This window comes from Bidens hawaiensis, unplaced genomic scaffold (genome assembly GCF_021521415.1).
Source record: "Bidens hawaiensis isolate Kalapana, Puna unplaced genomic scaffold, B.hawaiensis_p1.1 tig00003244_1, whole genome shotgun sequence".
Classification (NCBI taxonomy): domain Eukaryota; kingdom Viridiplantae; phylum Streptophyta; class Magnoliopsida; order Asterales; family Asteraceae; genus Bidens; species Bidens hawaiensis.
Window position 1 is genome coordinate 1,207,724 of NW_027491178.1, and position 23,020 is coordinate 1,230,743.

At 38.0% G+C, this 23,020-nt stretch overlaps 2 protein-coding genes across 2 annotated transcripts; both read left to right on the top strand.

The window, feature by feature from the left end:
* The first annotated feature begins 1,321 nt into the window (after positions 1 to 1,321).
* Positions 1,322 to 4,491, top strand: LOC143622803 (probably inactive receptor-like protein kinase At5g41680). The gene is made up of 3 exons (XM_077093850.1): positions 1,322 to 2,151; positions 2,491 to 2,886; positions 3,860 to 4,491. The coding sequence occupies exons 1-3, from the start codon at positions 1,365 to 1,367 to the stop codon at positions 4,420 to 4,422; spliced, it is 1,746 nt and encodes a 581-aa protein (XP_076949965.1). The 5' UTR covers positions 1,322 to 1,364; the 3' UTR covers positions 4,423 to 4,491.
* Positions 4,492 to 20,267: 15,776 nt separating this feature from the next.
* On the top strand, positions 20,268 to 21,659 carry LOC143622986 (serine/threonine-protein kinase PCRK1-like). The gene is made up of 3 exons (XM_077093993.1): positions 20,268 to 20,559; positions 20,652 to 20,774; positions 21,136 to 21,659. Exons 1-3 carry the CDS (start codon positions 20,293 to 20,295, stop codon positions 21,643 to 21,645), a joined length of 900 nt encoding a protein of 299 aa, XP_076950108.1. The 5' UTR covers positions 20,268 to 20,292; the 3' UTR covers positions 21,646 to 21,659.
* The last annotated feature ends 1,361 nt before the right edge of the window (positions 21,660 to 23,020 follow it).

Below are 23,020 nucleotides of genomic sequence, written 5' to 3' on the forward strand. Positions count from 1 at the left end.
TTCAAGAAAAAAAAGGTACACATATTAAAGGTAAGATAACTTTTTGATGCTATGGTTTGCTCATGTTCTCGTTTTTAGTCAATTTTTTTTAATTTTAATCTAGTGCTTAACTCCGTTAGTTTGTACGGTTAATCCACGTGTGCAATTTGGTAAATCGATAGCCAAACCGAAAAAAATAAAACAAATACGTTATCAGTTGACATCTATAGAGCCTGCTTTGGATTACAACATTTGATTCCAAAGAGAAAACCAAACAAGAAAAGATGAATTCCAATAAAATATCTGAAATTAATCAAAATTGTTAACAATATATTCTTATTACTATTATAATTAAATAACTAATTTAATTATTATTTCGTTTTCACGTTATTTTCAACATGTTTATTATATATCGAATCCGTTTCAAATGTGTTTTCATCAATAATTGTACTTACCCAAAAAAATGCTAATTTATTTGGCAAAAAAAACTAGGATTTTTTATCCCGTTTCTATGTCTTATCTTTCTCACATTCACTGCTTTAGGAATCAAACCGCCATAATTGATCAAAGTGACTCCATTTAAACAGCTCGGACCGTTTGAACCAGATTAAAACCTTCTATTCTTTAAAAAAAAAGTAATTTGTTTATTCATTTTTTTAAAGACTATTTGGATCATTAAAGGGTCACCGAACCACCGACATCTCCTTTCATCCTTAGAATCAAACTCACCGCAGGTAAGAAAACTCATGACCATTTACTTATTTAATCTTCATAATTTGATTATTTCAGGCTTAATTTTGTATTAACTCACAAATCCACACCAAAAAAAATCCGTTTCACATATTCTTCTAAATTAAAAAAATAATATATATTTTTCCATTTTATAATTATTTACGACCTCATCCAATTCTAAACATGTTCAACAAGTGATCAATTTAGCGAATTGTTTAACGTTCCCAACGATTACGAAAAATTTAGTAACATGCATTATATGGATTACATTATAAGAAGACATCTACATATATGTTTTTCTTAATACAAGCACCTATTATCCATCTTTCTAGTACAAAACCACAGAGAAAAAACAAAAACATAGATCCATAGATGTTGCTTTGTAGCGTACGTTGTTAAACTCACAAGTTGTAATTACTAATTATTTTCTTCATGATAATATACTAAATATTTTGTTTAATCTTTAATACATTGCATCACTTTCACATCCCAATCTCTAATTCACAGCTTTCCCAAATCCCGCCACAATCACCGCACCTAACAACTATCCTACAACTGCCACCATACAGGACATCTAAATTCTCGGAGACAGTCCTGAGGGCATCCAAAGTCTCGGAGACGGTCCTGCCACTATCACCACCAACGCAACCGGCATGCAACTTCTCATCATCCAACTAATGCTTACAATGTTATCGCTCGTTAAGTCGACGAACATAACAATACAAGAATTCTACGACGAAGAACGCGATGCATTGATTCCATTCCGGGACTCCATGCATTCCAGTTCCAATCTACACGGGAACTGGACCGGTCCACCATGTCGGAATAACAATAGCCGATGGATTGGAATCACTTGTTCCAATTCCCACATCACCGAACTAACTCTGGAATCAATAAACTTAACTGGAACACTCCCGGCCGGGTTCCTACAAAATATAACATATTTAACAAAGCTCAGTTTTCACAACAATAACATCACTGGCAATCTCCCCAGCCTCACCAATCTCACACGCCTCAAATTCATATTCCTTTCCGGAAATCGATTCTCGGCTTCTATTCCATTGGATTACATCTACCTCCCAAGCCTCAACGCGCTAGAACTTCAAGAAAACAAGATAATGGGAACAATCCCGTGGTTTGATCAAGAATCATTGACTAATCTCAACTTGTCATATAATCAGTTGTCTGGACCAATCCCGGACTCAAAAGTACTAGAAAGGTTTAATCAGAGTTCGTTTGATCACAACCTGGGATTATGTGGAAGGCCATTGGAGATCCCGTGTGGTGTTTCTCCTCCCCCGTCTCCTTCAGAAGACGAGAAGAAGCCTTTGAAAGTATGGAGTATTCTGTTGATCGCTGCTGCGATTGTAATCGTGCCGTTGTTCGTGATTTTGTTTGTGTTTTGTTGTTACAGAAGAGTAGCCAAAAAAGAAGTAACTGGTATGTCTAATCCGTACAGGGCCGTCCTGAGAATGTGTGGGCCCTCAGGGCCTTATGCGAGTTTTAAAAAATGGGCCCTCAGGGCCCATGCGAGTTAAATTAGAAATAATTGGCTTTGTTTAATTGGGTCAAAAGTATAATTGGGCTTTTAATAAATAGGTTGATCAATAAAAATTGGCTAAAACTTTTTCTTAAAAAAAACTAAAACTATGGGCCCTGTTCGGCTGTCCACCTGCACAGGGTCTGGACCGGCCCTGATTATTTGTACATGCATGCAAGTTGTTATATGTATTTCCCTAGTGAAAAAATGATCATTATTTTATTTCTTTGTATGTACAGAAACGCATCAGCGTCCTACTGAAGGCGTCGATAAGAAATCGCAATGGTCTGCAAGTACAGATGATCCCGGGAAAACAGTTGACTTGGAATTCTTTGATAAACAGAAGCCGGTTTTTGTTTTAGATGAGTTACTGAGATCATCAGTTGAGGTACTTGGGAAAGGAATCCTCGGCACGACGTACAAGGCGACACTGGAGTCGGGTTCAATTGTTGCTGTAAAAAGGGTAAAGGAAATGAACTCTTTGACCAAAAAAGAATTCGAACACCAAATGCGGCTGCTTGGGAAGTTGAAGCATGAAAACATTGTGGAAATGATTTCGTTTTATTACTCGAAAGAGGAGAAGTTGGTCGTTCATGAATTTATACGAAACGGAAGCTTATTTGAGTTATTGCACGGTTCGTATTTAATAATCTTTATGTTCATCGAATGTTTGCAAAACTGAACGTCCAACTAGTCGTTCAGCTGAAAGTCATTGCTTAATAAATAATCAAACATTAACAAGAAATTTTGATCGAGGATTTAATGAACCAACATGATCAAACAAATGTCGCGTCTTTTCAATTGCGTTCGTGAACGCTCTTTGTTCGTTCATGTTCGTTTGCTTATGTTTGATCATTAAAGGTTTGATATATATTTTACTTTCAAATTTTTCGTTTATTATGTCAAGTATTTTCAGATAACTATGTCAATTACTTTATATTTATTTTGGTTTAGGGGGTGTTTGGGATTCCTTATTTTCATCAACTTATAACTTATAAACTTTTTGAAAAGTTAAAAAGGTGTATAAGGTGTTTGGCAAACCATAAGGCCTTATGGATTTTAACTAATGGTGAAGGCAAAATAGAGGGGTTTTGAAAAGTTAGGAATATGTAACTTATTAACTTATTGAGTTTGATTTACCTATTATATCCTTCTCACCCTTAAACCCCATTACACTCCTTTTAAAAAATAGTGTCCATTTTGGTCATTTTGGTTTTCCCCAACACATAAGCTAATCCAAACATCCTTTTAAAAACTTCTTTTCAAAATTTCATAAGTTTACAAGTCCTTTTAATCAAAAAACCTTTTTCACTTAAATAAGCAATCCCAAACACACCCTTATTATGTCTAATGCTTGAGTTTAAGAATGATGATTTTTATTCTTAAAATTAACATGTGCCCGTTTACGAAATTAACGAATGAACACAAACTAACACGGCCAAAATTATTTCCTTAACAAACAAACACGAACAAGAAGTTCCGCTCAGTTATGTGTTCATGAACCATTTGTTTGTCCAACAAACATCGAACAAATGAACAAAAAAACGGTCTCGTTCAATTTGTTTACAACCCTATATGTAATATTCATGTGGTTTATGAAATATGCAGAAAGTAGAGGAATTGGGAGAATACCACTCAACTGGACAACAAGATTACAAATCATGAAAGATGTAGCCAAGGGTCTAACTTTCTTGCACCAATCTTTACCTTCTCAAAAACCGCCACACGGAAACCTCAAATCATCAAACATTCTTATCGACTTCACTAACGAAACCGCACGTGCCAAACTAACGGATTTCGGGTACTTGCCACTTGTACCATCACAAAAGGCAAAGCTGGCAATCGGGCAATGCCCCGAGGTCAAAGATGGGAAGAAGCCAACACACAAATCAGATGTTTATTGTTTCGGGGTGGTGTTATTGGAAGTGATCACAGGAAAGTTGACTGGAGATGATAACAATGGAGATGTTTCAAGTTGGGTTAGAAGTGTTGTGAGTAGTGATTGGTCAACGGATATATTTGACTTGGAAATATTGGCAGAGAAAGAAGAGCATGAAGATATGTTGAAGATTGCTGAGCTGGCACTTGAGTGTACTGATGTGTCACCTGAAAGAAGACCTGATATGAATCAGATTTTGACTAGATTAGAAGATATCCAACATAGAGCTTAACTAAGATATATGATGTGAATAATATTATCATTTTTTTAAAAGTTTGGATAGCATACATCGTCTCAAAGGCAGGTAATCGAGAATTATTATTAGGAAGTGTTGTGTCCCAGTTGTTAAAAAGTTTATATGATTTGTTAGTTGTATTTAGTTAGGGTTTTAGCCCATATAGTTGGCTAAAGCTCATGGGCCTTTTATGGGTTGATAGCTAGGGTTTATTTGTGTATAAATAGATGTAGTTGTTTATGTATTTCTCACACCTTCAAGTAATAAACATTACTTCACTATAACTATTTCTTTACATGGTATCAGAGCTACGGCTCTCGATCCAAACCCTAGCCGCCATCTGATCCGAACCATAGTCTGACCAGCCCGCTACCAGATCTGAAACGAGATTTAATCTCGTTATACCTACTGTTTTGTCACGAAATCTTTTTTCGAGACACCTCCTACCATCACCGCCACCACCATCGTAACCAGCAACCTCCGAAACATCATCCGTCAAAAAATCGCCGCCAGTCGCCGTCACTGTCTCCCACGCGCCGGCGCGTGTGGGCGCGTGACTGGGTTTCCGGTCACCGGATTTTTTCCAGATCTGTTGTTTTTTACTTCCGAAGCTTCCTGTGTTGTTAGTTTTCTGATATAACAACCTTTTTTTTTCATCTGTCTCGGTTATTGTGTTCGAGTTTGTTCAAGCACCTAAGCCACCAGATCTGAAACAAACCCTAGCATCGGTTTCCGGATTTGTTTCAAACCCGTCCAGCCAGCTACTGTCGGAGTACTGTCACTGTTCACGCCGGATTTACTGTTCACTGCCGGAAAAGTTACTGTTCGCTGCCGGAAGTTACTGTTCACTGCCGGAATCTACCATGAGAAACGAAAAACACACGTATACATTTACTAAGGAGGAGTATGATCTGATTCAACGGTTTCTTGTCTCCCAGTTGAATCCTTCTCAAACCAACTCAGCACATTCGGGTAAGTTTTCTAGCCTCGACTCATCGTGGGTAATCGATTCTGGAGCCACACATCACATGACTGGGAATCGGGGTATTTTTTCTAGTCTTCAAAATGTTTCCCATGCACCGGTACGTCTTGCCGATGGATCTTCATGTCCCGTTCTCGGCATAGGATCCATCAGCAACTCGGAAAACCTAAAACTGTCTTCTATCCTATTTGTTCCTAAATTTTCTACCAGTCTTTGTTCTGTGAGTCAGATTACCAAACAAAACAACTGTTCTGTGACCTTTTACCCAACTCACTGCGTTTTTCATGAACTAGGAACAAACCGGGTAATTGGTACTGGTTTTGAATCAGGAGGTCTCTATCGTATATCCCCGTTTTCGCATCCTGTAGCAAACTTATGTGATTCCGCTGTCAGGGAGGCTCACTGTCGGTTAGGTCATCCCTCTACAGCGGTTCTAAGGCAAATGTGACCAGATTTACCACTTTCCTCTTTTAATTTTCATTGTGAGCCGTGTCAATTTGGTAAACATTCCAGGCGTCCCTATCCCCCTAGGGTGCCTAATCGAGTCAGTTCTTGTTTTGAACTGTTGCATTCTGACGTATGGGGTCCTTGCCCTATCAAATCTACGTTGGGTTTTGAATATTTTATTACCTTTATTGATGACTATTCTCGCACTACTTGGGTTTATTTGATGAAATCTCATAGTGAGGTATTTTCCATATTTCGAGAATTTAATGCTTATATTCAAAACCAATTTAACACCACCATTAAAACTTTACGATCTGATAATGCTAAAGAATACTTTTCCACCGACTTTTCTTCATACTTAAAGACCATCGGCATTATTCATGAGTCATCGTGTGCGTATACATCTCGACAAAATGGTGTGTCCGAACGCAAAAATCGTGATGTTGCTTGCACAATCATGATCCAATCACGTGTTCCTCATCGTTTTTGGGGAGATGCCGTTCTCACTGCCACATATCTGATTAACCGCATGCCCACACCCGTTCTTCATGGTAAAACACCGTTTTCTGTACTATTTCCCAACGATGATTCATTTCCTCTCGCACCTAAAGTTTTTGGTTGTGTCGCCTATGTTCATGACCATCGTCCGAAAACCATCAAACTTGATCCCCGAGCCATTCGTTGTGTCTTCCTTGGTTACTCACGGGTTCAAAAAGGGTATCGGTGCTATAACCCATCACTTCACCGATACTTTACTAGCGCTGATGTCACCTTTCATGAGTATCATTACTTTCCCGAGTGTTCCACACCTGCATTTGACCCGTTTCCTGACCTCGATATACCCACATCTCCCTTCCTCCCCACCATTCCTGTGTCGATTCCCTCTACAGATCCTATATCTACTGATTCTGACCCACCGACTGAACCTCCGCCACTACTTTTCACATATGCTAGGCGAGGTACGGGTCAAATATCAGAGACACTTGATTCACATCCAGACCGCAACCCTTAGATCTCCTCAGATCTTTCGTCTGCATCCGAACAATCTACACCTCTCACTGATAATCCTTACCCGATCCAGACACTACCCCTGATACACCCGTTTATGATCCTCCTGGTGCACCACTACCCGATATACCTATTTCTTTTCGCAAAGAACCCCGGAAATGCACTCGTTACCCGATTCAGGACTATGTTGCCTACACCCACCTATCTTCTGAATCTCATGCGTACACCACTACCCTTGATTCCTACCCGATTCCCAAAAATGTGACGAGCGCTCTCGCTCACCCAGGATGGCGACAGACTATGGAAGATGAAATTGGGGCTCTAAAGTCCAATCATACATGGGATCTTGAAACACTTCCTAAAGGGAAGCGTATTGTTGGTTGTCGTTGGGTGTTTACAGTTAAACTACACTCGGACGGCTCCTTACACCGCTTAAAGGCTCGGTTGGTCGCAAAAGGGTATTCTCAGGCATATGGCATTGATTATGATGAGACCTTCTCGCCAGTTGCTAAGATGCCATCTGTCCGTATTTGTATCGCTCTTGCTGCCATTAATCATTGGCCGCTCCACCAGCTTGATGTCAAGAACGTCTTTCTTAATGGTGTTCTTGAGGAGGAGGTATATATGGAGCAGCCACCAGGGTTCGTTGTTGAGGAGGAGGCCTCGAAAGTTTGTAGACTACGTCGTTCTCTCCTGGGGCATGGTTTGGTCGATTCTCTAGTGTTATGGGACAGTTTGGGATGACTCGGAGTGCCTACGATCACTCTGTCTTCTTTAGACACCAGAAAGGAAAGAGGATTATCGTAGTTGTTTATGTGGATGACATTATAATCACAGGTGATGACGAGGTCGGGATTACCGAACTCAAGCAGTTTCTTCAGTCTCAGTTTCAGGTCAGCGACTTAGGTCGATTGAGGTATTTCCTTGGCATAGAAGTATCCCGCTCTCCACAAGGAATACTTCTCTCCCAACGAAAGTATGTTCTTGATATGTTAACTAAATGTGGCTTACTAGGTTATAAACTTGTTGATACCCCAATGCTTCCTACAAAGAAACTCCTCCCAAAGGAAGGAGATCCAATGAAAGATCCTGAGCGATACAGACGGTTGGTTGATAAACTTAATTATTTAACTGTCACACGACCGGATATCTCCTTTACTGTAAGTGTTCTGAGCCAATTTATAGCTACACCATACACCGGTCACTGGGATGCTGCCCTTCGTGTCTTAAGATATCTTAATACCTCACCTGGCTTGGGTATATTATACTCCGATCAGGGTCATTGTCGTGTAGGTGCCTTCACGGAAGAAGGAGATGGTCGGATATCAGGATTCTCAGATGCAGATTGGGCAGGTTGTCCGATTTCTCGACGATCTACCACCGGATATTGTGTGTTTGTTGGAGGAAATCTTGTATCATGGAAGAGTAAGAAGCAACACACGGTTTCCCGGTCGAGTGCCGAATCAGAGTATAGAGCCATGGCAGATGTAACATCAGAGATGACATGGGTTCGTCGTCTTCTCAGAGAGCTCGGGGTTGTTTCTAATGACTTGATGAGGTTATACTGTGATAGTCAGTCAGCCATTCACATAGCCAAGAATCAAGTATTTCATGAGAGGACAAAACTTATTGAGGTCGACTGCCACCTTATCAGAGATCGAGTAGTAGGCACACAAACCGATCCTCCTTCCATTCAACCAGTTCATGTGAAGACAAATTTCAGCTAGCAGACATTCTAACTAAAGCGCTCCGAAAATCTCAGATAGATTTTATTTGTAACAAGTTGGGCATGATTAACATCTATGCTCCAACTTGAGGAGGAGTGTTAGTTGTATTTAGTTAGGGTTTTAGCCCATATAGTTGGCTAAAGCCCATGGGCCTTTTATGGGTTGACAGCTAGAGTTTATTTGTGTATAAATAGATGTAGTTGTTTATGTATTTCTTACACCTTCAAGTAATAAACATTACTTCACTATAACCATTTCTTTACATGATTTAAATCATCAATAGTTATTCATATGTCTATATTATACCTTAATCATCAAAGAAGTTATAAAATAGCAAACAAGCAAAGCATATCAATAAGACTTTAAGTAGTCGACCGTAGATCAACTATGCCAAGAATATAAGAAATTTAAAGATTAAAGTTATAGAAGAATTGAAGAACCACGATCGACAGAAGGATTTGATCATGGCTTGTATGAGCAAATTATACCATTTCAATTTCAAAATTTTAAGTCAGAAACAAGCCTACATATCATTGGACATACAATACGGCGATACGCATAATACAAGGACAAGTAGTGTGTTTAAATTGAGCTAAGCCTTAAAACAAATAATTACATTTTTATTAATGTTTAAAAGACTTTGTGAAGTCAACCAACATCCAAAAGATGCATTTATTTACAAATTGGGAAAAGTAAAAATAATATTGATCGCATTAAATTATAAAGAACTCTTCAAAAGTAAACAATTGAAAGAAAAAGGTTGATTAATGGGAATCTTTTCGAAAGTAAAGTCCACTGGTAAGGTCATTCCAAAAAGCTAAAAAGAACATGATTACCAAGCATAACCAATAATGTTCCATGAACTATTGAGTATTGAATTATCAAATGCCGATACATTTGTATCCCACTATTGAAAAACCAATGGGACCTGTCTCAAGTGGATAATTTTTTGCAATGGGCCGTGTGTATAATGATAGGAGGGTGATGGTTAACACTTGAGTTTTTAAAGTCTTAGGTTTGGAAACCGACTCAAGTGGGTTTTTCAAAGTGGCGAGTTTCATTCTTGATGGTACTGGTGAGTTAGGTATGAAGCGTCAAAACCAGTATGGATGGTTGACATCCCATTTCAGAAAAACTCACTCGGGTATTGGGGTAACTCCAAACATTGTACAAAAAGTTATCTGTTTATTAGTATCATAGGCAAACTAACATTCTTTTTGTATTTACGAGAATGGTCTCATTTTTAACTTTAAAATTGTTAAGCCAGCCCATAATTCTTATAAAGAGGGGTTCTCTTTATTTTTAATATGACCCCCTCCCCCCCCCCCCCTCTTTTGAATGGTTGTACGCACAAACCGCTCTTAAAGAGAGACATAAAGTTGAAAACGTATAAAGATCAAATACCGGTGTTATTTAAAAAAAATGAACGTGAGATAATTTCATTAAACAAAGTAGCAAGAGCCTAGGAAATGATTGTGCATGAAGAAGAATCTAACTATTTAATTATACTAGACAGAATTACAAATTTTGTCCTTTAAAAAAATCCAAATTACGGTTCGTGTCCTTTTTTTAGTTTCTTTGCAGGCGGTGTCCTTTAAACAATTTTTTCCTACACGTTATGTCATTTACGCTAACTGAGTTAGAAAAACTCAGTTAAATACCCTCACGTGTGGCGCATGTGAGGGTATTTCGGTGTTTTCAACGAAGTAGTTCAAATATATTTAATAATTAATATTTATAAAAATAAACTCTCTCTCTCTCTCTCTCTCTCTCCAACCCATCTCCATCTTCATCTCCATTCCACCTCCAAACTCTTTCATTCTTCCACCACTCTCCTGGCCACCATTACCACCGCCACCACCTGCAAGGCTGCAACACCCAACATCACCACCGCTTATCCCCACCAACAAGTGTCACCATCTCTGTGACCACCATTAGATCCGACCACCGCTTATCCCGGCCACCCTGCAACACCAAACGGCTTAGAACCCACAAACCCAGATCCGACGACCGGCTACGAACCCATAAACCCATATCCAACTCGCCGGAGAACCCACAAACCCAGATCCATCTTCTGGTCAATTTTCCCCTTCACGGACCGTCTTCAATTTGCCAAGATCTGAAACCCTTTCCGGAAAAATCGTGTCTAGCCCATCATCCTCTACAACACTCCAACCCACTGTGGAAAATGTTGGGTTATGAAGGCCTTTGGGCCGGTTTTATTAGAAGGCCCGGTTTTGGCTCCTAATTATGTTTAACCCTAATCTTGTTTATTATATATATCCCATCATGTAATTGTAATCTTGGTTCTGAGCTAATAAGAAAACCTAGTTGCAGCCCGTGGACGTAGGTCCCCTCGCGGGGACCGAACCACGTTAAATTCTTGTGTCGTTTATATTTTCGTTTATGTGTGTTTATCGTTGTGCATGTGTGTGCTGTTTCGCTTCCGCGCGCCGCTTTGTTCCTAACAAGTGGCATCAGAGCTTTGGCTCGTTGTTTACACACGGTTTTGCACGGGTATCGATCGGAAAAAAAAAAAAGGTAGAAGAGGCTGGTTTGAGAAGGGCTGCTACAGTGCCGCCGCTACAGTGCCACGGTGAACAGTATCCGGCATGAACAGTGTTTCCGGCCGTGAACAGTGATTCCGGCGGTGAACAGTATTGTCAGAGATCTTCGTTTTTCTGGTTAACAGGGCTGTTCGGGGCTGTTTTTCAGGGCTGTTTGGGACGGTTTTCCGGGTGATTTTGCAATTAGAATTCCTGTTTTGGACTTCTTGGAGTTGCAGGTTTCACTCGGGCGTTGCAGGTGAAGCACCGGGTCGGGTGTTTCGGGTTTTAGGGTTTTTTCTTTGGAGGTTGCTCGGCTTCAGGGAACCGGGTTTTGTGAAGACCATTTAGGTTCGGGTTCAGATTTGTTTGCAAGAGATTAGTCTGAGTACTGGTGATGGATAAACTTGGAGAAAATGGAACCAGCGGGTGTGCTGGTGACGGCATAAGTGAAAAAAAAAATGAGGTTAGTGGCAAGTCATGTTAACTATTGCTCGTTTGGATGATCTTTCGGTTAGGGTTTGAGTTAACTGATCGTGTGTACGGTCATAGAACCCTTGGTACCGCTTGATTTCATGAAAGTTCTACTGTTGTTATAGCTGTTTGCCTGTTAGCTGGTTCGAAACTGTGATTATTACTTCTTGTTCGTTTGGAATTGTGAAGTTATATCTTGTTTGGTGGTGATCAGTGGTACACCATTTGAGAGGTTCATAATCTCGTGTTGGGTAAAGTTATTTGCCGGGATAGTACGAGTGGGGTTCATCTCATGGAGTGTTGGTGTGGCATGGGTTGGGATAACAGGAACAGTGGGAGCTGGGCATAGTCGACTTGGTAGGTTGCGTAGAGGTGAGACATTTTAAGAGTCGATGTCGAAAGGTTTGGAATTCTGCTTTTGAGAATGTATCTGGGGTTGATGCATTGAGACTCAGTGAAGGCGGTGAAGACTCTTGGGTTCAAGATTCTAGTTTGCTTTATTTCTTGTTACTCACTTCAATGAAGCATTTGTTGAATCTTTTAGTTAAAGACTTTTGGAAGATACGGTCTCTGTATCGTCGGAAGAAGTGAACCAACTTCCGAGTTATAAGGTCTTGGCTCGCTGAATCGGGTAGAGCTAAGGGGTTTCAGTTTGCAGACATGAAGCCTGGAGCCACAGTGATGTTAGCTTGAGCGTATTCGGAGGTCTGAACATGTTCGGGGTTTTGGTAACAGTGGGAGCACGCGGTGTGTTCTAGGTTTGTTTCAAAAGGGACGTTGAGTTCGGAAGACTGGGAAATCCGAATGTGAAAATCTCTCCTGGTATAGTCTGCTGATTTTTGGAGAGTGATTATCCTCTGGAAGTCTTTGGAGCCGGTAGTGTGAGTAAGTGAGGGCCGGTTAAGATTGAGGATGAGCCATTGGCGGGTTTTGTCATGGCTGGGTCTGTGATGACCGGATTGGAGCTCTCGGGAGCTTCAATGGGCCTTTCAGGTAACTGATGGGAAGGGGCGCTGCAACTGGTGTGGATTGGTAGAAATCTTAGTTTGTTCCTAGAGAACTGGAGGCTTGGAGAACTTCTTTTGTTGAAGTTTTAGCTTGTTCTTGGAACTGGAGGCTTGGTTGATTTCTATTACTGAAGATTACTAGAGTTACTGGATGAATGAGATTGTTATATTTACTTGGATGGCAGGCTGGAATTTATCGCAAGGCCTTCAAGTGGGAGATTGTTGGGTTATGAAGGCCTTTGGGCCGGTTTTATTAGAAGGCCCGGTTTTGGCTCCTAATTATGTTTAACCCTAATCTTGTTTATTATATATATCCCATCATGTAATTGTAATCTTGGTTCTGAGCTAATAAGAAAACCTAGTTGCAGCCCGTGGACGTAGGTCCCCTCGCGGGGACCGAACCACGTTAAATTCTTGTGTCGTTTATATTTTCGTTTATGTGTGTTTATCGTTGTGCATGTGTGTGCTGTTTCGCTTCCGCGCGCCGCTTTGTTCCTAACAGAAAAATCGTGCAGATTCCATTCCATTCCATCGCTGCCGCCAGTATCTCTGCCGCCGTGGCTTCCGCTGGAATTCTAACACCGACCCGGATCACAAAATGAACATCGGAAATCTAAAGCCGCCGTAGCTTCCAATATGGATGACGTGGCTTTAAAAATCGAGCATCTGGAATTCTGGATACCGTGTTTAATAACGATGATGAGTTGTCTCAGATTGTTTCCGATTCGGTTCATTATAACCCGTCGGATTTGAACTCGTGGCTTGAATCCATGATATGTGAGATTCATCCGCCTGTAACTGATGATATCGTGTTTAATAACAATTTGTTTTTCTCGATTTAATATTTTATTTATGGGTATTCTTCATAACCATCTAAATTATCAAAGCCCTAAGTTAATTTCAAGAATTAGCATATAGGTAAGGGGTATTTGATTTAGTTGTTTCTGCTGTTAAGGTTTAGAAATGGGTAAGGGATGGTGGCCGGAGTGGTTGTGGTATGGTGATGGTGGTGGCGTAGAGAGAGAAAGAAGAGAGAAAGGAGGGGAAGGAGTTATAAATTTGTAAGTACAGACGAAAAGACCAATATACTTTCACATGCGCCTCACGTGAGGGTATTTAACTGGGTTTTTCTAACCCAGTTAGCGTAAATGACATAACGTGTAAGAAAAAATTGTTTAAAGGACATCGCCTGCAAAGAAACTAAAAAAAAAGACACGAACCGTAAATTGTTTTTTTTAAAGGACAAAATTTGTAATTCTGTCATTATACTATTAAAAGAAAATCTATATTAGGGCTGTGCAAATTGGAAAACCCGACCCGACCCGTCAGAGGACCGACCCTACCCGGTAACCGATATAAAAGGAATTCAGAGACCGAGTCAGACCCGACAAACATAATCGGTTATCGGTCTGTGTAAAATCCGGTGTCTCGGTGTTTTTTGAATAGGCCCGAACCCGATGATTAGCTCCCCTCCCTAATTCAATTCAATTCAATTCAATTCAATTCAATTGCAACCTCAGATTCCTCCCCAATTCAATTCAATTCAATTGCAAACTCAAATTATTTATAGATGATTTATACATGCACATGGGTCTTCATCAGGTAAATTTTCTCATCTATATTTTCAGTTTTTCAACAATTTGAAGTGTATGCTGAACTAGATGAACGATTCTTCCTTATTACTTGTTTAATACTACATGATTTCACAAGTTTGGTGCTTAATAGATCATCAGTGGCTTGATTTAATGTTTGATTTAGTATGCATGCCAAGTGTTTGATGAAATGTCTTAATGAACTTTTAATTCACTAATGCAATCAATCATAATTCAGATTACTTAATGAAAGTATTTAATCAATGAAACTTAAAAAGTAATTGAAATTGAAGATAAAGAAACCAGAAACAATTCAAAGAAACCAGAAAACTAATCCAATAAAAATAAGCAATCATCTTTAAAACGTCCGCAGCCACCGACTAATTGATCTTCGGATTACCTGGGCGTATTGGACATCTTTTATGATGTCTTATCAACATACCTATTCTGTTCTTCCTCACATCTGCATTGAAAACTCTAGAACAATGCTTGCATCTTGCTTTTTGCATCCCGTCCTCATCAACTAACTTCTCGAAGTCGGTCCAAACATTATAACTTGATCTTCTGTTAACATTCAATGGATCCATCTATGTATAACATCAACATAAAAAACAATGGATTAAATTAAACGAAATACTTGTTTAGAATGTAATACAAACATACCCTTGTAATCTGTACAAATACTTAATTCTCTACAACTTTAGAATGAGTGCTAATACTTGGTAGGCAAATTGTAATTTATGTTGTAGGCAGGAGGTAGGGTGTGAATATTTTTAGGGTTATTTATGTTTGTGCATTTTTTTAGGGATGTACAGGAGGTAGTATAATGTTTTAGGGATTTATCATATACTATTAAGGATATTATTTAGATTTTTTTGGAAATTTTTGAATTTGATATATCATATATTTATAGATAATTATAAATGGTTATTTCATATTTTAAGTTGGTATATTCTAATAACATTAGGATATATGTTTTCTAAGAATAGACATTTTTGGCTTTTTGTTCAAATGGTCAAATAATTAGAAACGAATACAAAGACTCAAAGAGAAACCCAAAGTTCTAATCCAACGATAAAAGTTCAATTTAAAGAGACTAAAAATGACAAAAACAATTTTATGAATCCAAGTTGACTTCATACTCAAATCCAAGTTGACTTCATATTTAAAGTTGCTTTATTTTTTTAACATCAGGATATATTTTTCTATAACATGTAGACAAACAGATGGAGAGGGAGAAATTATTTGAAGGTGGCTCAGAACCAAAAGCTAGGACAGCCGATGAAGTCAAGGAAAAATATCGGAAGGCGGAGACCGGGGTAATTTAATTAAAGAAACTGTTTTCTTTTATGTGTTTAAGAATCATTTTATTAACCCTTCGAATTGTTATCATCTTCTAGGATACAGGGGCTGTAGCTCTAGAAGCAAAAGACAAGCTTTTTGAACGCCAAATAAAACTTGAGGCAACCCCCCCCCCCCCCCATTCCCTCATTTTTATACAGTTTTAGGGGTGTCCCCGACCCAATTTTGATGAATATTTTGGCTGAACCTAACTATGGACAGATGTTAAATGTCCGGTTCAGTTTGCATGGCTAGTTCCAAGTTTGAAACTATGGGTCAGAGTGTCAGACTGTAAGACTATTAAACCATAAAAAACGAACTGTGAACCGAACAACATATATTTTTGACCAATCAACTTGCTTTCGAACGACCTGCAAAATAACCGCAATATTTATAGATAATTATAAAGGGTTATTTCATATTTAAAGTTGGTATATTTTTAACTTTAGGAATACAAAGAGAATAAATGGTCAAATAATCTGAAACGAATACAAAGAGAAACCCAAAGTTCGAATCCAACGGTGAAAGTACAATATTAAGAGACTAAAAATGACAAAAACATTAGAGTAATTCACCTAAAATCCCAAAAACGTGACAACGTATTCCAAAAACATTAACATTTACCAAATAATAGTAACTTGACTTGATAATAAGAAAAAACCCAAAATAAAAAAAAAAACTTCATGACATTCATGTTTTCCAAGCGCATCCGCATCCACTGTTTATTCGACCTCAGCATTAATGGTACTTGGTTCTGATTTCTCACAAATTTCTACAAAAGAAAAATATATACATTAATAAAAATAAATACATCAACAAAACGGAGTACATATGAACATGTCTACTGAATGTACAACTTACCTTTGCCAATATCGTCAAAGTCTGTCGGGCTTTCAGTAGCGTAACTAGCGTTTATCTTCTTGCTTGACGAACCAATCCAATCCTCGGTGCATATTAATGCCTCAACAAGAGGAGGGGCCAAAGAACTTCTATACGGTTCCACAACTCTTCCGCCCGTACTAAAAGCGGACTCCGAAGCAACACTAGAAACCGTGATAGCTAGTATATCTAGAAATATTATAATGCATGATACGTTAATTTAATAGGCAAAGAATAATTATCAGTAAATTAAGTAAACTAGTAAATGTACCTTTCGCCATTTTCGCTACTATCGGGTATTTTGAAGACGAACCTTTCCACCGTTGTAGAATATCAAATCCCTCGTAATCAGGCTCCTCGATATCGTCAAGGTACTTCTGAAGTTCTGTTTTAGTTTCATACGAGCTAGAACCACCACTCGATTTATACCAACTAAAAAAACCACTCGATCCACGTGTAGAATGTTCAACGTTGCTTGCCTTTTGTGAAACTTGACTTGGACTTGGCCTTTCACTATTTCGCTCATAATGGTTAAAAACTATCTCGAGTTCATCTGTTATAAATTTAACAGCTTTCCCAACCCTTTCGTCAAGTTTCTCTTTTGTCTCATTCTTTTTTCAGCCTTAAATACACACCCAAATCCAAATGATAAAACACCCAATTTCGACCGAGGATCTAGTATAGAAGCAAAGTAGAGGATGTAATTAAAACCTTTGTTATGTGACCCCCAATATTTTTCAAACTTCTCCTCCATTGCTTCAGCCATAAGTTTAGAATGCATATCTACATCTTTCATTTCTATTATATGATTGTAGATATCCATCATTTCAGAATAAAACATGTTAACAGTCACATGTTTTGTAGCTGAAGCGTTAATGGTTTTATCTTTAAACAATTTTAATAAATCTTTTAACTTTCTCGCGTAAATCCAATCAGTAATTTTAGGAACACCATCACCCAAATCATTTCTATAATTTGGGTGTGCCAAATCAAACGCGTTAAACGCCTTCTCAAATTTTCCTGCCCTGTCCAACATCTCATACGTGGAGTTCCATCTGGTAAGCATATCTAAGCATAACAGTTCTTTACAATCAATTTTTTCTGCCTTAACACATTTTTTAAACGCGTCTAGTCTTTTAGGAGAATGTCGAACATACCGAATTGCGTTTCTAATCCGATCAATAGGGAGGGCTCCATCGCGTAACCCATCTTTCACAATAAGGTTGATAATATGCGCCATACATCGGACTTGCACATATCTTTCGTCACCTAATAGGTTATCTAACCTACCTTTTACAAACTCAATCGCCGTATTATTTGCAGACGCATTATCCAGTGTAATGGTTAAAATGTCTTCAATTTCCCATTCTTTTAGACACTGAATGAGCGCCCTCCCTATGTCTTCTCCTTTATGGCTAGTGATATCCTTAAAGTTTATTATCCTCTTGTGCAACACCCAGTTGTAATCAATAAAGTGAGCTGTGACACTCATATAGCTGACATTCTGTATTGACGTCCATGTGTCGGTGGTTAAACACACCTTTTTACTATATGCAAAAAAAGACTTTAGCTTGGCCTTTTCCTCTAAGTATCTATTACCCGAGTTCCTTGCAACGGTGGTCCTACTGGGTACCTTAAAATTTGGATTAAATGTTTGCAACAGCCTTCTAAACCCCACGCGCTCCACAAATGAAAATGGGAGCTCGTCGAGAATCACCATCTCAGTTATAGCCTTGTTGCATGCTTTAATACAAAATTTCCAACTCTTGACTTCAACACCACCACCCTCAACATCATCATTATTCTTGAGGAATATGTTTTTTTGATTTTTTTGGTAATTCGGGTGTTTTTCACATCTCTTTGAGTGTCGACTCAATGCCGATGTGCCATTTACAATCGAGTCTGCCGCCAAATCAGTCGAGCAATGCTTGCATCTTGCCCTTTTGTTCCCATCTTCATCTTCAAACTTGTCAAAATCAAGCCAAACAAGAGATCCTTTGGCCTTCTTAGAAGTTACCGACTTTTTGGAAGCTTTCGTGTTCTTGGAAGTAGACGTTTTAGGTTTTTTTTTTTTCATTTTGTGTATCAACCACAGGTGGTGACTTCCTTTTATCTCCTCCCTGAGATTCATCACTTGATAAATTCTGAATATTGTGTGACTCCATCTATTGATCAGGAACAAAAACACCAAAGTTAATTAATATTTTTTTAAAACTAATATAAGTATTAACTAACCGGTTGCTAAATGCTAACCAAATATATTTTAACTAACTATATCATGCTTTGCTTACCACTAAAACTAACAGGTTAACGACTACAAGTGATCATTAAAGTGGTTATATTTTTAATTATTAACTGATCATCGTTTCATATTAAACATCATGGATATTCCTTGTAACTTTATAAGTGGAATTGAACTTGTTATTGCTTTATTCGTGCATCAATAACATCAAAAGACAAATACACCAAAGTTAAAAACTTAAAACATCAAGAACAAAGAAAAGAAAAGAATTTGTAAATTACATAATCATTCTACACATCATGAATTAAAACGATTTAGTTAATACCTTACCTTATAATATGAATTATGATTCCTTTGCTCTTGAGAAACTGTTGATCGATTGTTTGATTGTTGATTAGGTTTTTTGGTGGTGTTAATTTGATTTTAAAAAAAGGTATGTTTGATAATATGATTGATAAATATATGTTTCTTTTTTTTTGATAGGTAATCTTGTTGGAAAGTGGAACAAAATCAGCACAATTTGGTAAACATGGTAACACAATAACAAAATTTTTAATACATTTATTTAAATTTCGGGTCGGTCTTGTAAAATTCGGTTTACTAGGGTCTTGGCCCGATACCCGACCCGAACCCGAACTGGACTAATTAACAGGACCGATAGATAACCGATAATAATGATCCAGACCCGGGTTTTGGTCTTTTTCGGTCCGGGTTCTCGGGTTTTTCGGTCCGGCCCTATTTGTGCACACCCCTAATCTATATACCCTCCACATATGTCAAGTAGATGTCATGTAAGTTAGTTTTATTATATCATGACTCATGACTCGTTTTCCATGGCAGCAAGACTTTGTAAAATTTTGAAAAATATATTGTTGTGTGATACATGTCTCAAACCCAAGACCTCATGTTTCAAACTAAATATGCTTATTAACTCCACTTAAATGGTAATTGTGTTATATTTCTTGACGTACATATATAAATATGTTTTCTCTTCAACCACAAAACCAAAATTATATATAATTGTTAATATTTTCATAATTCACAGTATATAAATTGTATAATATTCAAACGATTTATATCTTTTTTTTCTTATTGTTGTTGACAAAATCAAATAATTATTCGTACCCTTTTCGCGTCAACTGGAGTCAACTTTGACAATTTGTTATATAAAGTGGTTAATGATTCAAATTCAAGATTTGAAGGAACAAAAATGGTGTTTTCCTGCAGATGTATTACATTCTCATTTGGAGAAGAGATCGAATACGAAACCCGAATCAAAACCAAATCAACTTCCATTGACACCTTCTACACTGCTTGTTCAGACCTCTCACATGCTCCAGATTTCCAAACTTTAGTCGAAAAGCCAAATAATTTGAGGGTGTTCACACTCGCCGAGCTCAAATTCGCAGCTAGAAACTTCTCCACGTCTTCAAAGATCGGAGAAGGTGGATTCGGGAGCGTGTATAGAGGTGTGGTTAAGAGTTTGGATCATCCTGTTGATAAGATTTAAATCGCGGTTAAGCTCTTGAATGGCGGATTGCAGGTTTAAGTTATCTTGGTTTTAACTTATAATCAATATATTACTTGCTCATTTTATAAAAATTTGGTTATTAATTAATGTGATGAAGGGGCATAAGCAGTGGGTTGCCGAAGTTAATGTTCTTGGACAAATCGAACACCCAAACCTTGTAAAATTGATCGGCTATTGCGCAGAAGAAGATGGAGATCGGACCTACCGGATGCTAGTTTATGAATATATGCCTAATGGAAGTTTAGCAGACTGGTTATCATCCGGGTCAGTTGCACCTCTGTCGTGGCGCATGAGACTAAAAGTGGCTAAAGACGCAGCTCGTGCTTTGGCTTACTTGCACCAACAAATGCCGAGCCCGGTGCGTTTATTTGACCAACCATATTTGTTATGACTTATGAGGTTGCATTCTTTGTTTTGTACTTTTGTATTATTTTTTGTTTATGTTTGTAGATAATCTTTAGAGATTTTAAACCGTCCAACATTCTTCTAGACGACCAGTGGAACGTTAAGCTTTCGGACTTTGGTTTTGCTCGGTTAGGTCCTTCAGAAGGACATACCCATGTCACAACACGGGTATACACATTCAAATAACTTTTTTTAGGTTATAAGCAGCGACACAACTTACACAATGGATACATTTAGCTAAACACGTTCGGGGTTGAAACCACAAACAAATTTAGCTAACATGTCAGGCTAGGGTTGACCCCTCCAACATAATGGGTTCACATTATTCGACCTTGACGGGTTGATCCATTTAACCTTTTTATTATTTTAAACATTTAAAGAAGTTAATGTTTTATGTCATAACTTAAACTTGCATAAAAGTTAAAATTAATTATTCCAACATACGACCTTACTTGAACAGGCTCGTACCTTTGTATTCCTGATTCCTAATAATTATTTTAGCATCATGAATAAATAAATTTTGTTACAGGTTGTAGGAACATATGGTTACAGGGATCCCGAGTATGCACGGACTGGGCATTTAAGAACAGATTGTGACGTATGGAGTTACGGGATGTTTCTATACATACTAATCACTGGTAAACCCCCTATTAGTCTTCATGACCCTGAAAACGAGCAACATCTTTTGGAATGGGTGAAGCCGTTTCTAAAGCCTGGTAAATTCGGGATGATTGTTGACCCTAGGATCAAAGGTCAATTCTCTTCTCGAACAGTGAAGGAACTAGCGTATATAGCCGAGACTTGCTTGTTAAGTGACCGAAATAAGAGGCTGAAGATGAGCTATGTTTTGAATGAGCTTAATGAGCTTTTAAAGGACTCACTATTAGAAACAAGCCCGCCGTTTGTATCGGTTGTTGATCGTGAACGAGTTAGTGATAGATGGAAAGTTTCCCATGAAAAAGAAAGTTCGGTGATAGTGAAGGTGAAACATAAGAGAATGTTTGTGTGTCTACCTCATTTAGGTTATTCCAAAACATAACAACATTGTCATGACTCGTGATCATGACTTGTGAGTAGGAGTGTACAAGGTTAGTTACCGTGTTCATGATGCTAGTTAAATGTTCGGACTTTACTAAGTTTATAAAACTCATGACATGTTGAACCTTGAGGCCTTTTATTATGTCTTATTACTTATTAGAACAAGTTTGAAAATTTCATTTTTAAATGTATTATTTGATTATGTTAGTGTGGTGAGTATACATTTTGGAAACGAGGTGTTACACCTAATATATTCTTAAAACTACAACCACAACCTGACCCACCAATGTAAGAGTTAGGGCCCCCGATTTTGAAGTTTGGTTTAGGTTTTTAAAAAGATTGGGCCGGCCTGGTGCGTAGGCCCAAACCCAATAGAGACTTATCAGAGACAAACGAAGGCTCAAACCAATAAATAGTGTTTTTTTTATAAATACTTTAACTGAATAACTGTAAGGAGATTATGTTTTGTCAAACTCTCACCAACAAAATAGAAACTATCTTAAATAAGCTATTAATATGAATAGAGGCCCGACCCATGGGCCAGCTAAGTCAAGCCATCGTCTCGAGCCTCCAACTTTGTTAGGCCTCCAAATATATTCAAGTGTTTATATACACATACAAAACACATGTAAAAAATATAATATATGGTATGTTATACAATATAATCTCCTGTCTCAGCTGGTAGCACATGCTTTCATCCTCATCTGTCCCCCATCTATATTCGATTCTCTTTGGTTATACATATTTAGTAATTTTTCAATATTACTCTTCATGCAATTTGTTTTAAGTTTCTTGTTCCACATGTATATCTTGTATTTGCATTATATACAAATCACATTCATTTCTTAAAATAAAATTTTCAAACTTTATAATCCATCTACGGGTTAAGTGTATGTTATATATGGACATGAAAATAGCTTGATATAATCTTAAAATAAAAACTATATATATAATATTATCTCTTTATGACTCATTAAGGGCCTCAAGTTTAAGCTTCGGTTTAGGCCAGCCAAATAATTGGGCCGGCCCTGGGTTCGGTTAGCACCTTCGTGAAGACCCCACGGAGGCAAGTTGGTGATAATTAAGCAAGAAGATAAGAGAAAAAAGAAAATGTAAGTTCACAGAGACACTTCACTAGGTCACTTGGCATTTCTTTAGGCTTAAAGTTTCAACCAAAAAAATTGTATTTATGGACTATACTTAACATTTTCATGATTTAATTAAATTTTTTCTATTATTGGTTTTTTGAGCATAAAAACCGGTTAACTTAACAGGCCAGTTCGGTTAATATAATCTAACCAGCTTTGATGGTTATAGATTTCAAGCCTATACATCGGTTACATACTGTAACCGGTTACTGACTGTAACCGGTTATT

Excerpts from the sequence above, each read along its gene's own strand:
- LOC143622803 (XM_077093850.1), top strand. The coding sequence starts at position 1,365 with ATGCAACTTCTCATCATCCAACTAATGCTTACAATGTTATCGCTCGTT. Across the intron at positions 2,152-2,490 it reads AGCCAAAAAAGAAGTAACTG|AAACGCATCAGCGTCCTACT; the intron begins GTATGTCTAATC and ends TTGTATGTACAG. Across the intron at positions 2,887-3,859 it reads CTTATTTGAGTTATTGCACG|AAAGTAGAGGAATTGGGAGA; the intron begins GTTCGTATTTAA and ends TGAAATATGCAG.
- LOC143622986 (XM_077093993.1), top strand. The coding sequence starts at position 20,293 with ATGAAGGGGCATAAGCAGTGGGTTGCCGAAGTTAATGTTCTTGGACAA. Across the intron at positions 20,560-20,651 it reads ACCAACAAATGCCGAGCCCG|ATAATCTTTAGAGATTTTAA; the intron begins GTGCGTTTATTT and ends TTATGTTTGTAG. Across the intron at positions 20,775-21,135 it reads ATACCCATGTCACAACACGG|GTTGTAGGAACATATGGTTA; the intron begins GTATACACATTC and ends ATTTTGTTACAG.